Here is an 18,961-nt window from a genome sequence, read left to right on the forward strand (position 1 = left end):
ATTCCCGGCCGACTGGATGCAGGGTATCCTTGTAAAGGTCCCGAAGAAAGGAGACCTGACAGAGTGCCTGATGGTGCCTGATGGTGGTACCAGGAAAGACATCGAAACCCGGATCACAAAGGCCCGATTTGCGTTTGCGAGTCTCCTAAACATCTGGCACTCACGTCAGATCTCTCTAAGAGCTAAAATCCGTATCTTCAACTCAAACGTCAAATCCGTACGGGTGTGAAACTTGGTGCTGTTTTTGTGAATTGCTGCCTGCGGAACATCATCCGCGCTTGGTGACCTGGCAACTGGATCTCAAAGGTGGAACTACATCGCCGGTGTCTTCAAAAGCCGCTAGAAATAGAGATTCGGGAACGTAAGTGGAGATGGATTGAGCACACGCTGCGAAGAGATGAAAACGAGATTTGCAGAGAGGCGCTTGACTGCAATCCAGATAGCCATCGAAGAAGAAGCAGGCCCAGAAGCTCGTGGCGGCGTAGTCTAGCCGCTGAAATCCGCACAGTTGCCGAGAACCTTGACTGGCAGCAAATGAATACGCTGGCTCCGGATCGCCAGCAGGGAGATCTGTTTTCTCAGCCCTATGCATCGGTCAACAGTCGAGTAGGCTGTAAACAATGAACATGGAAGCCGAAAGATTGGAAAAAAATGTGCAAAGTTATTTGGAAAATCCATTGTGATCTGCAACTAGGCTAAGTAGATAAACAGCACCATATGGCACGTTATCAAACGGTATAAGGAAACATTGCCGATGATTCGGAAGCCTCAAGCCAATCGTCGGAGTGGAACTGTCAACCGGAAACTGCATGGAAAGATTTTGAAGACGATTAAGAGAAATTCCAATCTGTCGGACAGTGATTTGGCCAGACAATTTGGAGCTGCCCATAGTACAATGAGGAGAATTCAACTCCGGGAAGGAATCAAACAGCCAAATTGAACCATAAAACAGAAGGGTCATTACAGCAAAGTCGTTCAAGAATGGTAAGCAGAGAAAAGGGGCCAGTTTGTTCCGAAAAACCTTAACCCACCACACTCCCCCAGTTCCACCCTTTTGAGAAATACTGGGCAATAGACTAGTTCACTTTTCGGCTTTTTTCGCTGATCACAACGCCACTTACAGGGTTTGATCCTCATTCATTTTCAAGAACTCTGGCCAAATTTGAGCTCATTTGAGTAAGTTTCCAGCGTGCGCTAGAAGTTTTATTGAAAAAAGTTCATTTTTCTGGAAAATTTTCTTAGATGTGTTCTAGCAAGCTGTTGTTAATATAAAATGATAATTTTATAGTGCTTGGTGATTGGTATGACAAGCATTCGTATGGACCTGATTTAGATAATTGACTAAATCAAACCGAAAAAAATTTAAAATTCATAAACTACCAACTTTTACAGAAAATTTACTTACAAGTTAAGAGCTTAAAATCAGTAGTAAATAGAAAAAAAAATATTTTCGATATAAACTTTTCATAAAAAGATAGCCTTATTTATAACCTTATTTGATGTATAACACTTAATTATCGCAACAGTACAAGCAAAGATATTCAAACATTCCCATCACATTCTTTGAATCATAATGTTGTCTCCATTCAAGTTTTAGCATCATGCAACCTGCAAAACGTGGCATCAAGAGGACTTGCTTACAACTTGATCAAAGCGCGCGCTTTTTTTAACTCCTGGCCCCGTCATGGGGTACTTGATTGAATAAAATATCCTTTCTTGTGCACAAGTTGGTGTGGAGCAAACTTGAATGAAAAATATTTTATCAAATCAAATGTGAGTGGGCAATCATGAAGAGGAGACTCAAGGCAAAGGAAAAGGTTGTCAAAGACGTCAATCCGATGAAGACCTGGTGGAATAAGATAGCTAAAACGATGGACGAAGAAGGTGTGCGCCGCCTAATGAGCCGTGTTTCAGGAAAAAATCGAGAATTCCTTCGAAATTGTGACGAATAATTTCCTCCGTATTTTTTTTTCTTAAAAGTTTGAAGAAAACGCTACATTTGTATAAAAAAAAATGTTTACAAAGTGTAAATTTAATATCAAATATTTGGCTTAAAATATTAAGTGTAACCAACCAATCAACCAAAATTCCCTTAAAAGGTTTCATAGAAGTTTAATCAGCTTTCGTGTGTGTCTGAAGAGAATGCTAGTCAGCCCAAAATTTAAGTTCTTAAAGCTATTTTCAAGTTCTTTTAGGTGGCTGTAGAGAATGCCATTCAGCTTTTAAGAGAATGTCAAAAAACTTCTACGCGCCGAAAAAAACGGTTGACAGATTGCTCTGACAACCAGATGACAGATTGATATGTTGCCGGTCTATCATGGTCTATCTCATTGATTTTAATTATATTGTTTTGATTACAAAAGCTACTTACGCCTAGAGAATTGAACCGCTGCTCTCTAGGTTGCAATGAAACTCACCAGCATCTCGACCAATCAAGCAATAGTTCAATGCCACTGTAATAATCAGTATTTAAACTTAATGTCATTTGAGATGATTGAATGGGTTGGTCAATAGATTGTACCTTATTTCGTTTAAACTTTCAGTACATTTGATAAATAAAAACAAAAATTCTCATCTTAAAAAAAATATTCAAATATCTTAACATTGATAAGAAAAAATCGAAAAATTCTTGAATGTCAAAAAATATCAATGCTGATATAAACAAAACAAATAGCATGACAAGAAATTGACAGACATTTTTGACATATCGCTTAAAATTCCCATAAATGTTCTTTTAAACACCTAAAAATCTTGGTGCGTTAGAAAGTGTAAAGCGAACGTTATCGACCTTTTTGAAAGAAGTTGCATTAAAAGCGCTTAGAAGTTCCGTTATCGATAATTTAACCTTTCAAAGGGCGATGGAAGTTCCTGAGTAACTTTTACGTGACAAGAGTCGCCAAAAACTCCCGTAAAACAGTTTTTCAGCCAAATGTGATCTTCGGAGTTCCACCTTTAAGTAAAAACGCGACTTTTGGTTGCTTGGGCAATTCCTCGCTACAGAGGGTGAATGACCACAAAGATTAAAATTCCTCTCAAAACAAATAAAAATAAAATAGAATAGTATAAAAAAAGAACTTGAATTCAATGATGAATAACTGTATTACAGACAATTGTTTTTGTTCCAATTCTATCTTAAGCAAGCTTAATTATACATCGAAAAACACATGGATTAAGGGTTTGTGATGCTACCAAAATAATACATTTTCGAAGTAAGATCCTTTTTAGATTTCTCATGTTTTTAAGCATTTCTTTTAAATACAGCTTTTGACAATTGCTTGTAAAACAGTGGCTTTTAGTATACATTCTTAGATATAACATAGTTAAAAAATGGTTGGCTTTGACTTATTCTGATTTAAGTAAACCCCGTCTTTTTTGAAGGGTTTGTAAAATTCAATTTAAGATATTTTTTATAAATATAGATATTATTTATAAAAATATCAAAAAATATATCAAAGTTTAAAATTCTAATTTTTAAGGGTGATACGGTCAAAATTTGGTCAAGAGAAAACGCGTGTAAATCTCTGAAATTGTTTATTTAAAAAACCAAATTAAATTTCTTTTTCAAGTTTAATTAGTATAAAATTTAGGAAAAATATTCAGTTAGGCTCCCGCTTTTCCAAATCCGAATTGTCGGGCCGGGACGCTTAACCCCTGCCATCGGATTTTGCGCAGCCACCTTGTCCACCTTTTTCGCCGCAGAAAGCCAGTTTGCCTTGAACTAATGCTCGTCCTTAGCAGTTTTTTGGTCTTCTTTAGGTTCCGCTTGACAAAAGCCCAGTATTTCTCAATTGGGCGGAACTCTGGCGTGTAGGGAGGGTTCTTGTCCTTGGGAACCACCTGCCCGTTGTTGGCGGCGTACCACTCCATGACTCCATGGCCTTTTTACCGTAATGGCAAGATGTCAAATCCGGCCAAACAGTACGGAACAACCGTGTTTCTTCAGGAAAGGCAAGCACTCTTTCACGTAAATTTCTTGGTTGACAGTCCCGGAAGCTATGAAAATGCTGCTTTTCAAGTCAGATGGCTTGCCAAACTAGATATTTCTTCGCGAATTTGACAGTTTCATGTGATTGAGAATATCTGCTACCTTTCCCCTTCCTTTTGCCGTATAAAACTCCTGTCCCGGAAGCTGCTTGTAGTCGGCTTTGACGTGTAGGTTTCGTCCATTACCACGCAGTCAAACTTCGTGAGCATCGTCGTGTACAGCCTCCGGGATCGCGCTTTGGCCGTCGTATTTTGTTTATCATCGCGATTTGGAGTCACTACCTTCTTGTCAGTCGATAGTCCGGCTTGTTTTTTGGCTCGATGTACGGTTGTTGACGATACACCCAGCTTATTTGCGGCATCTCGGAGAGAGAGGTTAGGGTTTCGCTTGAAACTACCGGCAACTCTTTTTGTCGTCTCATTGGCTTCCGGTTTTCGATTTCCCCCCGATCCAGACTTCCTGGCTGTCGACAAACGTTCCTCAAACACTTTAATTACTTTTGTAACGGTTGATTTGGCAACTTTTAGCGATTTTGCCAGCTTTGCGTGCGAGTAGCTCGGATTTTCGCGATGCGCGAGCAAAATTATGATACGCTGCTCTTCTTTCTTGGTCGGCATTTTGACAACTGAAGAGTGAATTACAAAAACAAAATAGGAGCAATATTCTACACACACACACCTTCAAAATGAGGGGTGTTCAGGTTTTTTAAATGCAAAATTGAAAGAAATACGTCAAGTTGATATTGACCAAATTTTGACCGTATCACCCTTTAATATCAAAATTTATGAACTTAAATGATGTTTTAAGCTCAACTTCCATAGTCTAGAATTAAAGTTTTACCAATTTCGTGGTAATGGCGCAACATTTTAAATTCTTTAAAAAATCGAGACAACTTACATCCTACATATAAGGTAAAACTTTGCAGATGCAAATTAAAAAAAACCTCTCAAATAAAGCCACAGCCCGTGACATAGAGGATAGCCTTCCAGTCTTCTCAGCCAACGATCATGAGATCGAATCCCGACAGCATTCTCCCTTGACTGATTACTTGTGGTGGAGTTTTTCTATCTGCTAGTACAAAAGTTTTGTGAAAAAATAAATGAAAAAGATAATTAAATAAATAATTACAATAACGGAGCAGACAAATTAGCGATTAGCACTTTAATGCCGGACACTGCCTCTCTGATATGTTTCCGTGAGTATGATTGATGTAAATGAATGTTAGTTACTCTCTTATGACTCAAAACTCAAAAACCATACCGTACGACTCACCAACACTGATGGATGGCGCGAAGCGTTGCTCTTTGCTGAGACTGTTGACCGATCCAAAGGAATGGGACCTTCTGGACATGCTACTCCTCAAGGCGGCCGCCCTTTTCTGGCCGTTGTCTGTCGGTGTTGTTGTAGCTGACATTTCATCTACACTTTTTTCTGGATCACCTTCTGCATGACTTCCTTGATTCTTTGTGTTTCGTGGTTCAAGGAATTGGAATACCGTATTAAGATTTTCTCCCAGAGCTACGAGAAGTGCGTCAGAATCTCCCGGTGACAATTCACCCGTCGGGATGGCCACTGCAGGAAGTAAGAACTGCCGCTGGCGTTGCCTCGTCGGTTGCTGACTCGATTGGCGTAACTTAGCCAGGAAACTTATCGCAGCCGATCTTAGGCCCTGCTTACTGTCTGTTGGATTTTGATTTGAGGGACTGAAAATTGCACCAGAGTCGTATGGACTGTTTGGCACAAAACTTAATCCCCCACCATCATCCTCCAAATTACTTTTCGCAATACCGTACACGGGATCAATGAGCACTCCTCCAGAACCTGGTAAGCAAAAGATGACAAATCAGTAATAACTGATTTTAGAGACTAAATAACTTAACACACATATGCAACAAGGACTCATGTAATTTTCGCTCTTCAAAAAAAATAGTTCATAATTCGCAAAATTCTCCAAAAACTCACCGTCAAAGGTGGAGTATTTATTAGGCTTCTCTTAAACAATCTGGAGGAAAATCAGCGAATCAGCTTGACCAGCAAACGTTTTGAAAAAAAAAAATGCCATGGCGGGTAAGACGAACCCCTCAAGGTCGGGCAAAAGACCTTGGCAAGAGCAATTGTCGGTCGAGAACCACTCAGCATCTTAATCAGACCATAAAAACTGTAAAAACTGGAAACACACTATTTCGCTTCTGGACTCAGATCAGATGGTTCCATTTTTGGTTTAAACACGTTCTCAAATGCTTAATCAAAAAAAATACGTACTTTTACAAAAAAAAAAATCCGGCAATATGTACCTTCTCTACCTCTACTCTACCTATTATTAATAAAATACTAGAAAAAATAATAGAAAAAAGAATAGTTTCGATTCTAAATAATAATTTTAATTTTTATCCTATGCAATACGGCTTCAGAGAAAAATCTTCCACCAGTAATGCTGTTATTGAGCTTATAAATAACATTCAATTGAATTTGGATAAAAAAGAGGATGTTCTCGGCTTACTCCTAGCTTTATCTAAAGCGTTTGACACGGTAGATAAGAAAATACTGAAATAAATTAATTTTGCTGGAATACATGGTGCCCCTTTAGACTTGATCAAAAGCAATTTCTCAGAAAGATTTCAATTTGTTAGCCTTGATGGCTACCGTAGTTATTTAACATCAATCGATATTGACGTTCCCCAGGGATCTGTTCTCGGACCTCTGTTTTTTACTATTTACAACGATGTAAAAGTGATGAATTTTTGATGAGTTTTCTTTCAGTTTATCTGAAGTAAATTATTAAAGTTATAAATATGTTTCAGGTCAACTGTTCAGCCGACGACGATAGGATCTTAGTAAAGTATCGAATTGAAAGCTGCGAAATTCCAAATTGCCGGTAAGGTACAGATCTGGGGGAGGAAGACTGAAATTGGCTGTATCGTTTTCTGTATCGTTTTTTTATTTTTCGGCAAAAAGCCAGCAATTGTTGAAAATATTTGTAATCGTTCAACTTTTAACTTTAGATGATCAGTTTCGTGTAGCGAGTCATGTAACTCAGTTGTTTAGATATTTAGTATAATCATCAAGTCTTCTGAGTTAATTGCTGCAGATTCGAAAGTAAACATCGAAATTGAATACACCAGCTAGATTATCCAATATCAGTCTTCCAACTCTGTCGTAAATATAAACTTTGAACTCTATAACAATGTTTTTCGGTCCATGGGATCTACCCAAAATCTAAATCTGTTATTCAAGCTATTTTAGAACAACCATTAATCAAACAATTTTCAAAACCTTCAACGAAATTTGAGCGACTCAATACGCCTGATCATGCAAGAATTTGCCAGAGCAAACAAAACCTAATTAAATCATTGTTTTATGCAAAATAAGTGCTTTTCAGCATCAAAAAGATTTATTGAAAACCACTAAAAAGCGTCTGTCTTGCAACAAGCGGCTGAATTTATGAAATTCGGCTCCCGCCAGCTAAGTCCAAGATGGCAGCCCCATCGCGGGATAGGGACTTTAGGCTAACAACCTACTGCTTCCGATTTGAAATTGTTACGGAATCCGAAAGAAATGACCGACCTGGAACTTTGGCGACGACTTTTAGCATGAAAACACGGACACGAATTGGAACTTGGAATGTTTTGACCCTTGCCCAACAAGGCAAACTGGAACAACTTGCTAGAGCGGCTAGCCGCCTCAAGCTTGAAATTCTGGGACTGAGCGAGGTCAGTTGGCCTAACACTGGAGAACACAAGACACAAGTCCGGGCAAGTCCTGCTTTACTCTGGCATACGAGGAGAACATGCTACTCGGGAACGAGGAGTTGGTTTCCTGTTAAGCCCGCAGGCCTACGCGACCCTCATTAGATGGGAACCGATAAACGAAAGAATAATCGTAGCCAGATTCAGAACACGGGTTAGAAACCTTACAATGGCCCAGTGTTATTCGCCAACTGACGTTGCCGACTTGCAGGAGAAAGAGCAGTTTTACAGTCAACTGAACAGCGTGGTTGAGAGAATTCCGAAGGGTGACATCCAAATCCATTTGGGCGACTTCAACGCAAAGATTGGCTCCGACAATCAGGACCTTGAGCGCATCATGGGGCATGCGCGGTCCTATGGGGGGGGTGATCGGGGTGATCACCCCCCCCCCCCCAAGCGGCAAAAAACCGTTATAAAATACCCGAAAAAGCTCGAATGTTTATAAAAAGTTGGAACTTTTCTTAGTTGATGTGTTTTTAAATTTTCAAAATTTTCCACTCCGTGGGGGTGTTTATTCAACAAAAAAGTTAATTTATCACTTGAAAGGCTGAATATTGGGAAAAGTCGGTCCACCAAACTCAAGTAGCTGTAACTTGTGATTCCCTGGACTGAATTATACCAAATAACTTTTGTTGATAAGTAACTCAACAAAAGTATGTTGTTGAGAGTTCATTTTGAATGTGCTTTTAATGAATTGAAGGGACAACTTTTTTAAAATTGTCACTAATTTCCTTCATATGCCTAAATTAACACGAGCAAATCGTAATAAATTTTATATTTGCTTCGAATTCGGAGCTTCTAAATTCTTGATTTTGTTTTGAATTTTAATGAAATAACAAATTTGAAAAAGTCATATAGGGGGGTGAATATGGTTATGACACTGAAATAATGGAAATATTTGTTCTGTTATCATCATACATTTATTGCCTTCAATATTCAATTTCTTTTTTATTTGGTAAGATTTAAAGAAAACATTAGAAAAAAATCATTAAACTTTAAACGTACGGATTCATGTGATTGTCAATTTTCTTTATTTTTAGAAATTTCTACCATGTTTAATGGATAAACAGATCTTGGTCGTTCTAAGAAGTAAAAAAAAACCTTTGGCCTTCAAGTGTTAAATTACCTTTATTGTAAGAAATTTGAATTTAAGTCAAATTATCCATCGGAGTGATCAGTTTCCAGTAGGGGTTTAAGAAACGACCATCTAACTTTCTAATCTTTCTTTTTGTCTTTTAGTCACCTATATTTAAAATTCAATCGTAATAAACAACAAGTATTGATGCCGCATTAAATTCATTTTTGATGAAGTTTTGAGCAGCGAAAAGCTTACCATTTGTTTTTTTTTGTATTTCAAAATATTTTAAAAAAAAATTATCAATTCAGAATCAGGAAAAATCATTCTAATAAAACTTCACTTAAAGAATAAAAAGCTTATACATATCTGAAATTAAAATACAAATTTGAATTTAAAATTTATTTTTTTTTCTTTTGTTTACAGCTGGTTTATTGAGAATTTTTAAACTTTATAAGGTCATATCAGATGTCTAATGTTAACCTCATTTAAAATCTAAAGTATAGTGCTATTTTCACTAGTGTTTAATACAAGGAGTTCTAGACTTATTGCAAAATAAGAATTCAGATTCTGAATCACAGTAAAGATTCTCTTTGGCGATTTTTCCCACCCTCAATTTTCCACCATTGAAGTATGAATTATAAACTAAAAATGATTAACCTACATTATGAAATTAAAAAACAAAAATTTAAATTTCAGATCTGATTTTATTTAATTCTGTTTGAAATGTTTCACATCAAACATTCATATTATGGATGACCATGAAAAAAATTCAAGTACTGCCAAACAGAAATCGAATATAAAATATTCGTAATAAAAGTTTAAATTTTAAAAAATTTTCTCAAGAGATTTCAGCAACAATAAATCGAAAAAAAAGATCACGTGTTATCACTCACGTGCGTTCCCTATGAGTTTTTAGAGCCAAAAAGAAACAAAAATGTATTTATAAAATCTGTTTCAATATGAAGGAATTGGTTTTGGCGATAGAGATTCAAATTCATCTCCAGAACCCAAAATTTGCATTCAAAACTATAACGCAAGGAAACAAATCCCATATTTTCCGAAGTGCAAAGAACTTGAAAACTGATTTTGACATATTTAGGAGCACAAAATGCAAATTTGTATTTTTAATCAGCTCTTGATTCCGGTGTAAATTTTGAAAATACAAGGTTCATTGAAAAAAGTTTTGCACTTTTTAGCAAAAGTGTAAAATATCAAAAAGATTTAGAAAAAATGATTTTAACTTAATGATTAATTTTAATGAAGACTGTGAGTAATTTACCATGAGAAAAAATAATAGATGTAAGTATCTGTTCCCATTTTGTAAAATAAGATAATTATCTAGACGAAATATGTATTATTTTTTGTTGTTCATGTAGGTCTACTGCTATGTTTTAAAATTAATGAATGCCAGAGAATAAGAAGGGAGAAAAAAAATCTGACAAAAAAATCGAGTTTGAGACGAAAAAATCTTCCAAATTCAGTTTGCATGCGCTTAGTTTTTCCCTTGTCAATTAAAACTATCCCCTTATCATTCCACTGTTTTTTCGGCAACAAGGGAATCTATCATGCTAAACAGTCAGAAGATCTTTTAGTGCTTTCAGCTTATCTACACAATAATATTGAAATTTTAAATTAAAATTTAGCTTAAGGTTTGATATTCTGAATTCGAAAGCTTGGCCATTTCAATTGCAAATAATTGAGACTCTTCACAAAAAAAAAGTATAACATTCGGAATAAACCCTTCGTTTCATAATTTTTTTTATAGCAGAAAATTATTATCAAATGAAGAATTATGTGAAGGTATGTACCTACATGAACAATTAAAAAGATTAATCACTTTTTTTATAATGTGTTTTCATAATCGGTTTATTCTACTAAATTTATATTGAAAGTGTTTATTTTATATATTGTGTTTCCAAATTTGAAAATAATAATACTAAATTTCCAAATCACGATTCAGTAAAATACCCCAATTAAAAATTTAATGCCCGTTAGTCATGTTTGTTAATTAGTTTTTCGGCCTTATTGGCGAAAAATAAAATACTTCCGAAAAATTATAAAATATGAAAGCGCCAATATTTAGAAGCTCAGGAAAAAAAATGAAGATAGCTTGAATGTTTTTTTTCTACATTTTCATCTCTCAACAACGTGTGTATTATTTTCATTGAAAAAATTACATTCATAACGAGAAAATCTTTACAGAGCTCTTGAAGTGACAATTTTCAAAACACCAGATATACTTACAAATAAAAAAAAAATAGCAACATATTTTCGCGGTGGATATTATAGATTCGCTGGTTGTTAAATAAAAGGATGTGTAAGTTGTGTAGACTAATATTGAAATGAGTAAATTGATAAAGTTTTCATTATTCATCTCTTGTTTCATACTTTTTTAAATACATGTTGTTCAGTGAAATTCATGAGGGAAAAAGGAGCATTGCTCCGCTTAGACTGTAGACTAATTTGCAACCATAACTCCCCCCCCCCCCCCCCCCAATCCCTCCCCGCTCCTTCCGCTCACTCAAATAATTGTTTTTTCACTAGATATTAACGTTCCTTTATATTGACTGATTTTTGAAAATAGGAAAATCACCCCCCCCAAGAGCCAGCGCTAGGACCGCGCCTGTCATGGGGCGCCATGGCCTAGGACAAATGAGCGAAAACGGAGAGCTGTTTGTAGAATTTTGTGGCAACAACAACATGGTGATCGGTGGATCGCTCTTCCCCCATAGACCAGCACATAAGGTCACTTGGGTATCCCGAGATGGCCGAACAGGAAATCAAATTGACCACATCTGCATCAGCCGAAAATGGAGAAGGAGCCTTCTTGATGTCCGCAACAAACGAAGCGCAGACATTGCATCTGACCATCACCTCGTCCTTGGCAAGATACGACTGAGAGTTGCGCGTGTCCAACGGCGCGAGGAGAAAGTCGGGTGTTGATACGACGTCCGCCGGTTGGAGAATCCAGAGGTGAAAAGGGAATACGTTGAACAGCTAGAATCCCTAACCTCAGAGCTGCCGACAGACGGAACAGTCGAAGAACAGTGGTGTGGAATCAAGAATGCCTTTATCACGACGAGCCATGGTACTCTCGGTAAAGTTTGTGGAAGAAGGAGTGAATGGATGTCGGATGAAACTTGGAGGATGGTCGATGATTGGAGAAAGGAGAAAGTCGGAATTGAGCAGGCATGTACCGGGTCAGCCAAAGCAGCCGCCCGCTTACGATATGCGGAGCTGGAAAAGGCAATTAAACGAGCTTGTAGACGAGACAAGAGGCCTGGACAAACTCCCTAGCCGAAGAGGGAGAAAGAGCCGCCGCCAATGGAGATATCCGATTACTTTATGACATTTCTCGCCGCCTCAGTGGTGCAAGGACTAATGCAAGAATGCCGCTGAAAGACCGAGCAGGTCAGTTATTGACCGATCGAACAGAATCAGCTCAAACGATGGACTGAGCACTTCGAACAACTCTTCCGAGTCACGAATAGCGATGGCCAACAAAACCCGCAGCTCGAAGCGCCAACAGTAAGTCGCATAAATGGCGTCAACTCGGAAGCGCCCTCGCTGGCTGAAATAGAAGCGGCAATCAAAAACATGAAATCCAACAAAGCACCTGGGATCGATTGCATCCCTGCTGAAATGCTGAAAGCCGACCCTGCCCTATCAGCACAAATGTTTTCGCATCGTCTTTTCGCTGACATCTGGGATACTGCAACATTTCCGGCCGACTGGATGCAGGGTATCCTCGTAAAGGTCCCGAAGAAAGGAGACCTGACAGAGTGCGGTAACTGGCGAGGCATAACGTTGATCTGTACAACCCTCAAAGTACTCTGCAAAGTGATCCTGAACAGGATCCAGAAGAAAATCGACGCTACACTCCGACGGCAACAAGCTGGATTCCGATCCGGACGATCATGTGTGGACCACATCACAACGCTACGAATCATACTGGAACAAATCAACGAACTCCAGGACTCTCTTCTGCTGGTGTTCGTTGATTTCGAAAAAGCATTCGACCGACTCAACCATGAAAACATCTGGGCGGCTCTAAGGCGACGAGGGGTCCCAGAGAAACTAGTCCATCTCATCGAAGCACAATATGATGCATTTTCGTGCAAGGTCTTGCACGACGATGTCTTGTCCGAACCAATCCCGGTAACTGCTGGAGTGAGACAAGGATGTATTCTATCACCGCTACTTTTTCTAATCGTAATGGATGAGATCCTGATTGGATCGATTGACTGTGCACCGAACCGAGGATTGCCGTGGAATCCTTCAACAATGGAGCAACTGAACGACCTTGACCTGTCTGACGATATTGTTTTGCTCGCCCAAACACAACCGGATATGCAGAGCAAACTCGACGACCTCATCGAAAGTTCCAAGGCAGCAGGTCTCAAAGTCAATGTCGGAAAGACCAAGTCGATGGAGATCAACACAGGAAATCCCTCCAGTTTCATGGTAGCTGGGCAGCAAGTTGAGAAAGTGGAGTGCTTCCAGTATCTTGGTAGCCAGATAACGCCTGATGGTGGTACCAGAAAAGACATCGAAATCCGGATCAGAAAGGCCCGATTTGCGTTTGCGAGTCTCCGAAACATCTGGCGGTCACGCCAGATCTCTCTACCAACGAAAATCCGAATCTTCAACTCAAACGTCAAATCCGTATTGCTGTACGGGTGCAAAACTTGTTGCACATATGCGGTGACGACGCGAAGACTGCAAGTATTTGTAAACCGCAGCCTGCGGAATATCATCCGCGCTTGGTGGCCTGGCAACTGGATCTCGAATGAGGAATTACATCGCCGGTGTCATCAAAGGGCGCTAGAAATCGAGATTCGGGAACGTAAGTGGAGATGGATTGGGCACACGCTGCGAAGAGATGAAAACGAGATTTGCAGAGAGGCGCTAGATTGGAATCCAGAAGGTCATCGAAGAAGAGGTAGACCCAGAAACTCGTGGCGGCGAAGCCTAGCCGCTGAAATCCGAACTGTCGACGAGAATCTTGACTGGGACCAAGTGAAGACGCTGGTTCCAGATCGTCAACAGTGGAGGTCTTTTACCACGGCCCTATGCACCGGAGGATCGGCGCGGGATCATTGAAAAAAAAAACTAAATAAGGAAGTAAAAATTTGAACCTTCGCACTGGTCGGTAGATTGATGAGAGAAATTTGACGTTTGAAAGATTTTTTTCTTTTTTCATTCAGTCTTCCTCCCCCAGGTACAGATCAACGCTAGCATGTTTAAAAGTGAGTACCTTCAATATTACTTATTGTTTCACTACGATCTTAAAGTTGCTAGTGCTTAATTACCTTCCCTACATTTCATTCAATGTTTGTAGGGAAAGTATTTTTGTCATTCATTTATCTTGTTATCTTAAATGTTTTCTATTTTCCGCTCTTCTTTACAGGAAGACTTCCGGGCTTTTGTTCCAGGATGTTGAACGAAGGGACAAACTTAAGATAAATAAATTATTTGAAAAATAAAATATATTATTATTTTTCGAAATAAAATATTGGTGGTACTATTTTTGTATTAAACTCAATATAACTTGGAAATAAAGGAAAATTTTATAACATCAAACTAGAATGCTATAGACTCAAGGGATTTGAGATTTTGAATCTAAGTAGGGGAGAGTGGGGTATCGTGGGCCATGGGGAAACGTGGGCCACTTTTAATATCTCAGATGTGTGTTGAGATAAAAATCTCAAACCAACTGTCATCGTCGTCGCTTTGCGTGAGCATATATTTCTATCTTTTGTTGACTTAAATACGCATCATAAGCTTCTTTTATTTATTAAGCTAAAAAAAAGATAAAAAATTTACTTACATGATTAAAAAACACCCGCTAATTGCAACTATGGAGAACCTAAAGTTCATAACAAAAATATGCTAATAAGCTTATGATCTCAGTTTTGTCATGATCTTTCATGTGGAAAAGGAATTTTTGATGAAACATCAATAAGTCACACAAACGCAACCAATTTGCAAATCATAGCTTGTGGGGAATCGTGGGCTACACGTCTTAAACCACCAATATTTTTATGTTTTTATACACATTCAGAACTTAAAATAGGTTTTTCCTATCTGTAAAGTTTTCTTATGCCAAATGAAGAGTTATGAAAAATATTTTGTCCATATAAAAAAATTTTGCCAAAACGTTCGCGAGCCAGGTTTTGAGATCTATTCAATCATACACAGCTCTATTTTTTATTTCATCATCTGAAATTGCTTTAAAATAACGAATTCATCATCCAAAAAACATTGCTTTTTTTTAAAACAGTCAGAATTTAAGGAAAATAACTTATTAAAAATTTTAAAAAATACCTTATGATACCTTGAAAATGTTGGAAACCATGCCCTTTTTTATTTTCATTTTACCTTTTATAATAAAGAAGTTATGGAACTACGAAAAAAAAGTGGCCCACGATTCCCCACTCTCCCATACGTTTTTTGATTCAAAAGAAACCATTTCTTCGATGCTGAGGAAAATGTATTCGAATCAAAGTAATTTTTATCAATCCCAAAATCAAAGGAAAAAATTATTTGTTTTTGCGGGACTTTCCTCCGGAATAAAAAAAACCTTTTCGCTGCGTGTAATTTTAAAAAATCTGTCAAACAATTTTTACTGAATCCAGAAGTGTCATCAACACTTTTAAAGTCATACAATTTTTTCACTTAAAAAACATGTTTATAAATTTATCGTGATTAGTTTTCATTGTTATTCTTCTTATTTTTTATAGACGAATTTATCTATTTTATTATATTTTTTATTTTATTATCACTCATCAGTTATTAAGTTAGTTTCCTAAATATGTATACGCAGTTTGCACCATACAACTTCTTAAAGGGCAATGCCTTCGGAGTTCTAAAACAAATCTCATGTATGTATGTATTGTATTTGTTATGTTGTAAATAAATAAATAAATATCAGATTTTCTATTGTTTTTCTACCATAATGTGTCCGTCTTGCCCGACTTGCCCCTACACAGTAAATTTTTGCCTCGATTTTCAGCAATCCCAATTTTTGCTGGAAACCAGCAAACATTCTCGGTCTTGCTGATTTTTCCAGCACTCAATCTTCATTGCTAAAAAACCAGCAATCGATCGGACAAACTCGAATTTGTTTTTGGAGGTTCAGAAAACCGAAACTTTGAGCAATTTGAGGCACCCATAAAACAAGTCCGATTGAGCTGAAATTTTGCACTGGTCAGTTTTTGGGCCAATCTACAAAATGTATACGGTCAATTTTCAAAATTCGACATGACCCACAAAATACAAATCCAACATCACTAAAAGGAAAACTGATTTTAAACAAAAAATCAGAGTTCAGAATCAGTACTTCAAAAGTACTTAAAGTCCCTATTAAGAATTTTAAGATTCAGACTCCAGAATTATAAATCACATTGGGAATATGAAATAAGATTTCTGTATTGCAATTAAGAAGGGAGATTCAAAGTTTGATTTTACCCTCATCCTTTCCTGAAATTTTTACCCGTTAGTCCCTGGAGTGTCTATTTGACTAACACCAATATATCTCTCTTGTTTCACAAAATTGAAAGTTTTGAAAACCTTGTAATGTAACTCAAATATGTTTCAAGCAAATATGAAATTTCAAATTGACAAAAAGTTCGAAAAAAGCTACCTTTAAAATTCGTAAAAAAAATCTGTGTTTCGTATTTTGAAAACCTAAGGATGCAAAAATGTGCCGAATTACGTCAACTTTCCAATCCTTTTTTTAAAATTTACCTGGTATGACTTAAACAATTTTTGCGAATCAATAATTTACTTTTACATACAAAACTTTTTTACATTTTTTGTGGGCTTGATCAAAAAAATATATCGTATAGCTTCTAACTTAAGCTTTCTAAGTGATTTTTTTAGCATTCCGTAGCTGATCTACAGTCTTTTTTCTAGCATGTTTTTAACAGATTTTTTTTTTCTTAGACATTGAATAATGGAAAACTGAAATTTGTTATACATTAATAATGCCTGATACTTGAGTTACATTACGAGGTTTCCAAAACAATAAATTTTGAAAAAAAAAACTATAAATTTTAAAAATTTTGAAAACAAAGTCGGATTCGGAAGCTTTTTTTCCAGGGCTTTCAGGGTGCGTCCATAAAAAAATAATGATGCAAAATTCAAGATTTCAAGAATTCATTGAGGGTCCCCGGAGATTTTTTTATTTGGATTCACCCGAATAAAGTTACAAGCCGCCAAACTTCCAACAGTGACACTCAAGAGCGGAATAGGATTAAGAAGCACATTTTTGAATAACATCAAAATTCAGGTCCCGAAATTAATATCAGACTTCAGCATAAGAAATCAGAATATATAAATATGTATCAGGATTTAGACTCAGTTGGATTTAGTCTAAATAAACCAGATTGTATATAAAATAAAATAAAAATGATTTAAAATATTAAAAAATATTAAAATTGGAATCAGAATTCAGATTTCAGAGTTCAGAATTCAAATTTTTAAATTTAATAATGAGGATTTTACAGTCACAGTCAACATTTATAACACACATTCAAATATAAGAAATAAGAAACCAAATTTCAGAAATTTGTGCCAGAATCAGAAGCTCAAAGAAAAAACGAAAAGCATAGTTGCGAACAAGGTATAATTATTTCAATCTCAATATTTCAATCTGAAAATGAGACTCAGATTCCGGACAGAATCTGAATTCAGAATTAAAATCCCGATCTAGAATTCAAAACCAGAGTTCTGGAAGTTAAAATTATTTAATACCAAAGTCATACCAATGTATAATCCAGGAACATTACTTAAACAAAATATTCAAAACTATAAACCAAATTGAGAACTCGAAATCAGATTTCTTTATCATAATTCCGAATGGAAATTCTTGCTTTGTGATCATTATGAGATTTGAGAATAAAATTAAAGTTCGGCTACAGAATGTAGCATTGGAAAACAGAATCCGAATTACATATTGTTATTCGAAGATGACATTTAGAATTCAAATTTAGAATCAGAATTCAAAATAAGATGAATTAATTGGATTTATGTGAATGAGTGAATTCGTATCTGACAACAGGTCAATGCAGAATCAGCTTTCAAAATGTGAAAAGAATTCAGACATTTCCTATTTTGAATTCAAAATTCGGCCTTCAGAATAGAACTTAGATGCTGAATTCAAAATCAGATTTGTGAATTTTTATCCTAAATTTTTAAACAGCATTGTAAGTTTAAATAAAAAAAAATCCTATTTCAGGAGTAAATTGATTCAGACCTAAGCACAGAAGCACTGAAATTGGAGTGATTCAGATCGCTTATCCAAAATGTGACTGTACATATCACAGTTTAGTAGTCAGGATTTTGAATTCAGATTCAGAATTTAAAATTCTGAACACAGAATTAGAATTTAAGAATTTCAAATTCAGAATCGGTATGCGGAGTCTACATTCAAAATTTAACTGGAAATCAGAATCCGAAATCAAAGTGAAAAATCACAATCAGATATCGTAAACCAGAAGAGAAATCACTATCCAAATACAGGCAATAAACATACAAATTTACATTGAATTATCGCAATTTCGCTCAAGCGTTGTTATAGAACGAATGTTCACCTTTAGAATGGACAAGTATCATAATCATCCAAATAGCGTTTAAATCCATTATTATGCCATACATTTTCACCACTTGTTCAAAATAATCCTTTAAAATATGTTCATAATCACTGATAGTCCTAAACTTTTTAGAACAATTTCAACACAAAAGTCTTCACCAAATCAACACATCTTCACAACTTTCGACTAATAATTTTCCACATTGTTATCTGCTGATTGAAATTTGCACGACTGATCGGAAGCCTTTTGGATCGTTTACATTTATATGCAACGGTTTTTTTTTCGTTTCTTCTGTCTCGCTCAATGCAGGCCCAACTGAAATAGATTTCAATGAAAGTTAGGGCATGCGTAACAAACCTTCTTTAGTGCTATCCGGGAAAACGGTTATTTCCTACGTATAGAGGCAAATGCGCGCCAAGTGTGAATGAAGGAAATATGTTTAGTTGTCCACGAGGACCTGTCATTCTATCGCCAATTTATTAATTATTCGCCACTAGGTATAGCTTTCGGCTTCTGGTCAAATGTGTTCCGGACTTATCTTAGCAGATGAATGGAA

At 36.6% G+C, this 18,961-nt stretch overlaps 1 protein-coding gene across 2 annotated transcripts in view; it reads right to left on the minus strand.

The window, feature by feature from the left end:
- Positions 1 to 18,627, minus strand: part of LOC129755398 (uncharacterized) — a 28,044-nt gene extending 9,417 nt beyond the window's left edge. The window contains exons 1-2 of one of the 2 annotated variants that reach the window (XM_055751852.1): positions 18,406 to 18,627; positions 5,258 to 5,806 (exon numbers count right to left, since the gene is read on the minus strand). In XM_055751852.1, coding sequence (XP_055607827.1) covers positions 5,258 to 5,806; positions 18,406 to 18,469 — 613 coding nt within the window. In that variant the 5' untranslated portion in view covers positions 18,470 to 18,627. Of the gene's footprint in view, positions 1 to 5,245; positions 5,807 to 18,405 lie in introns of both variants that reach the window. The other variant, XM_055751851.1, reaches the window with a different exon arrangement.
- Between the last annotated feature and the right edge of the window lie 334 nt (positions 18,628 to 18,961).

The sequence above is a fragment of the Uranotaenia lowii genome, chromosome 3, assembly GCF_029784155.1.
Source record: "Uranotaenia lowii strain MFRU-FL chromosome 3, ASM2978415v1, whole genome shotgun sequence".
Lineage (NCBI taxonomy): Eukaryota > Metazoa > Arthropoda > Insecta > Diptera > Culicidae > Uranotaenia > Uranotaenia lowii.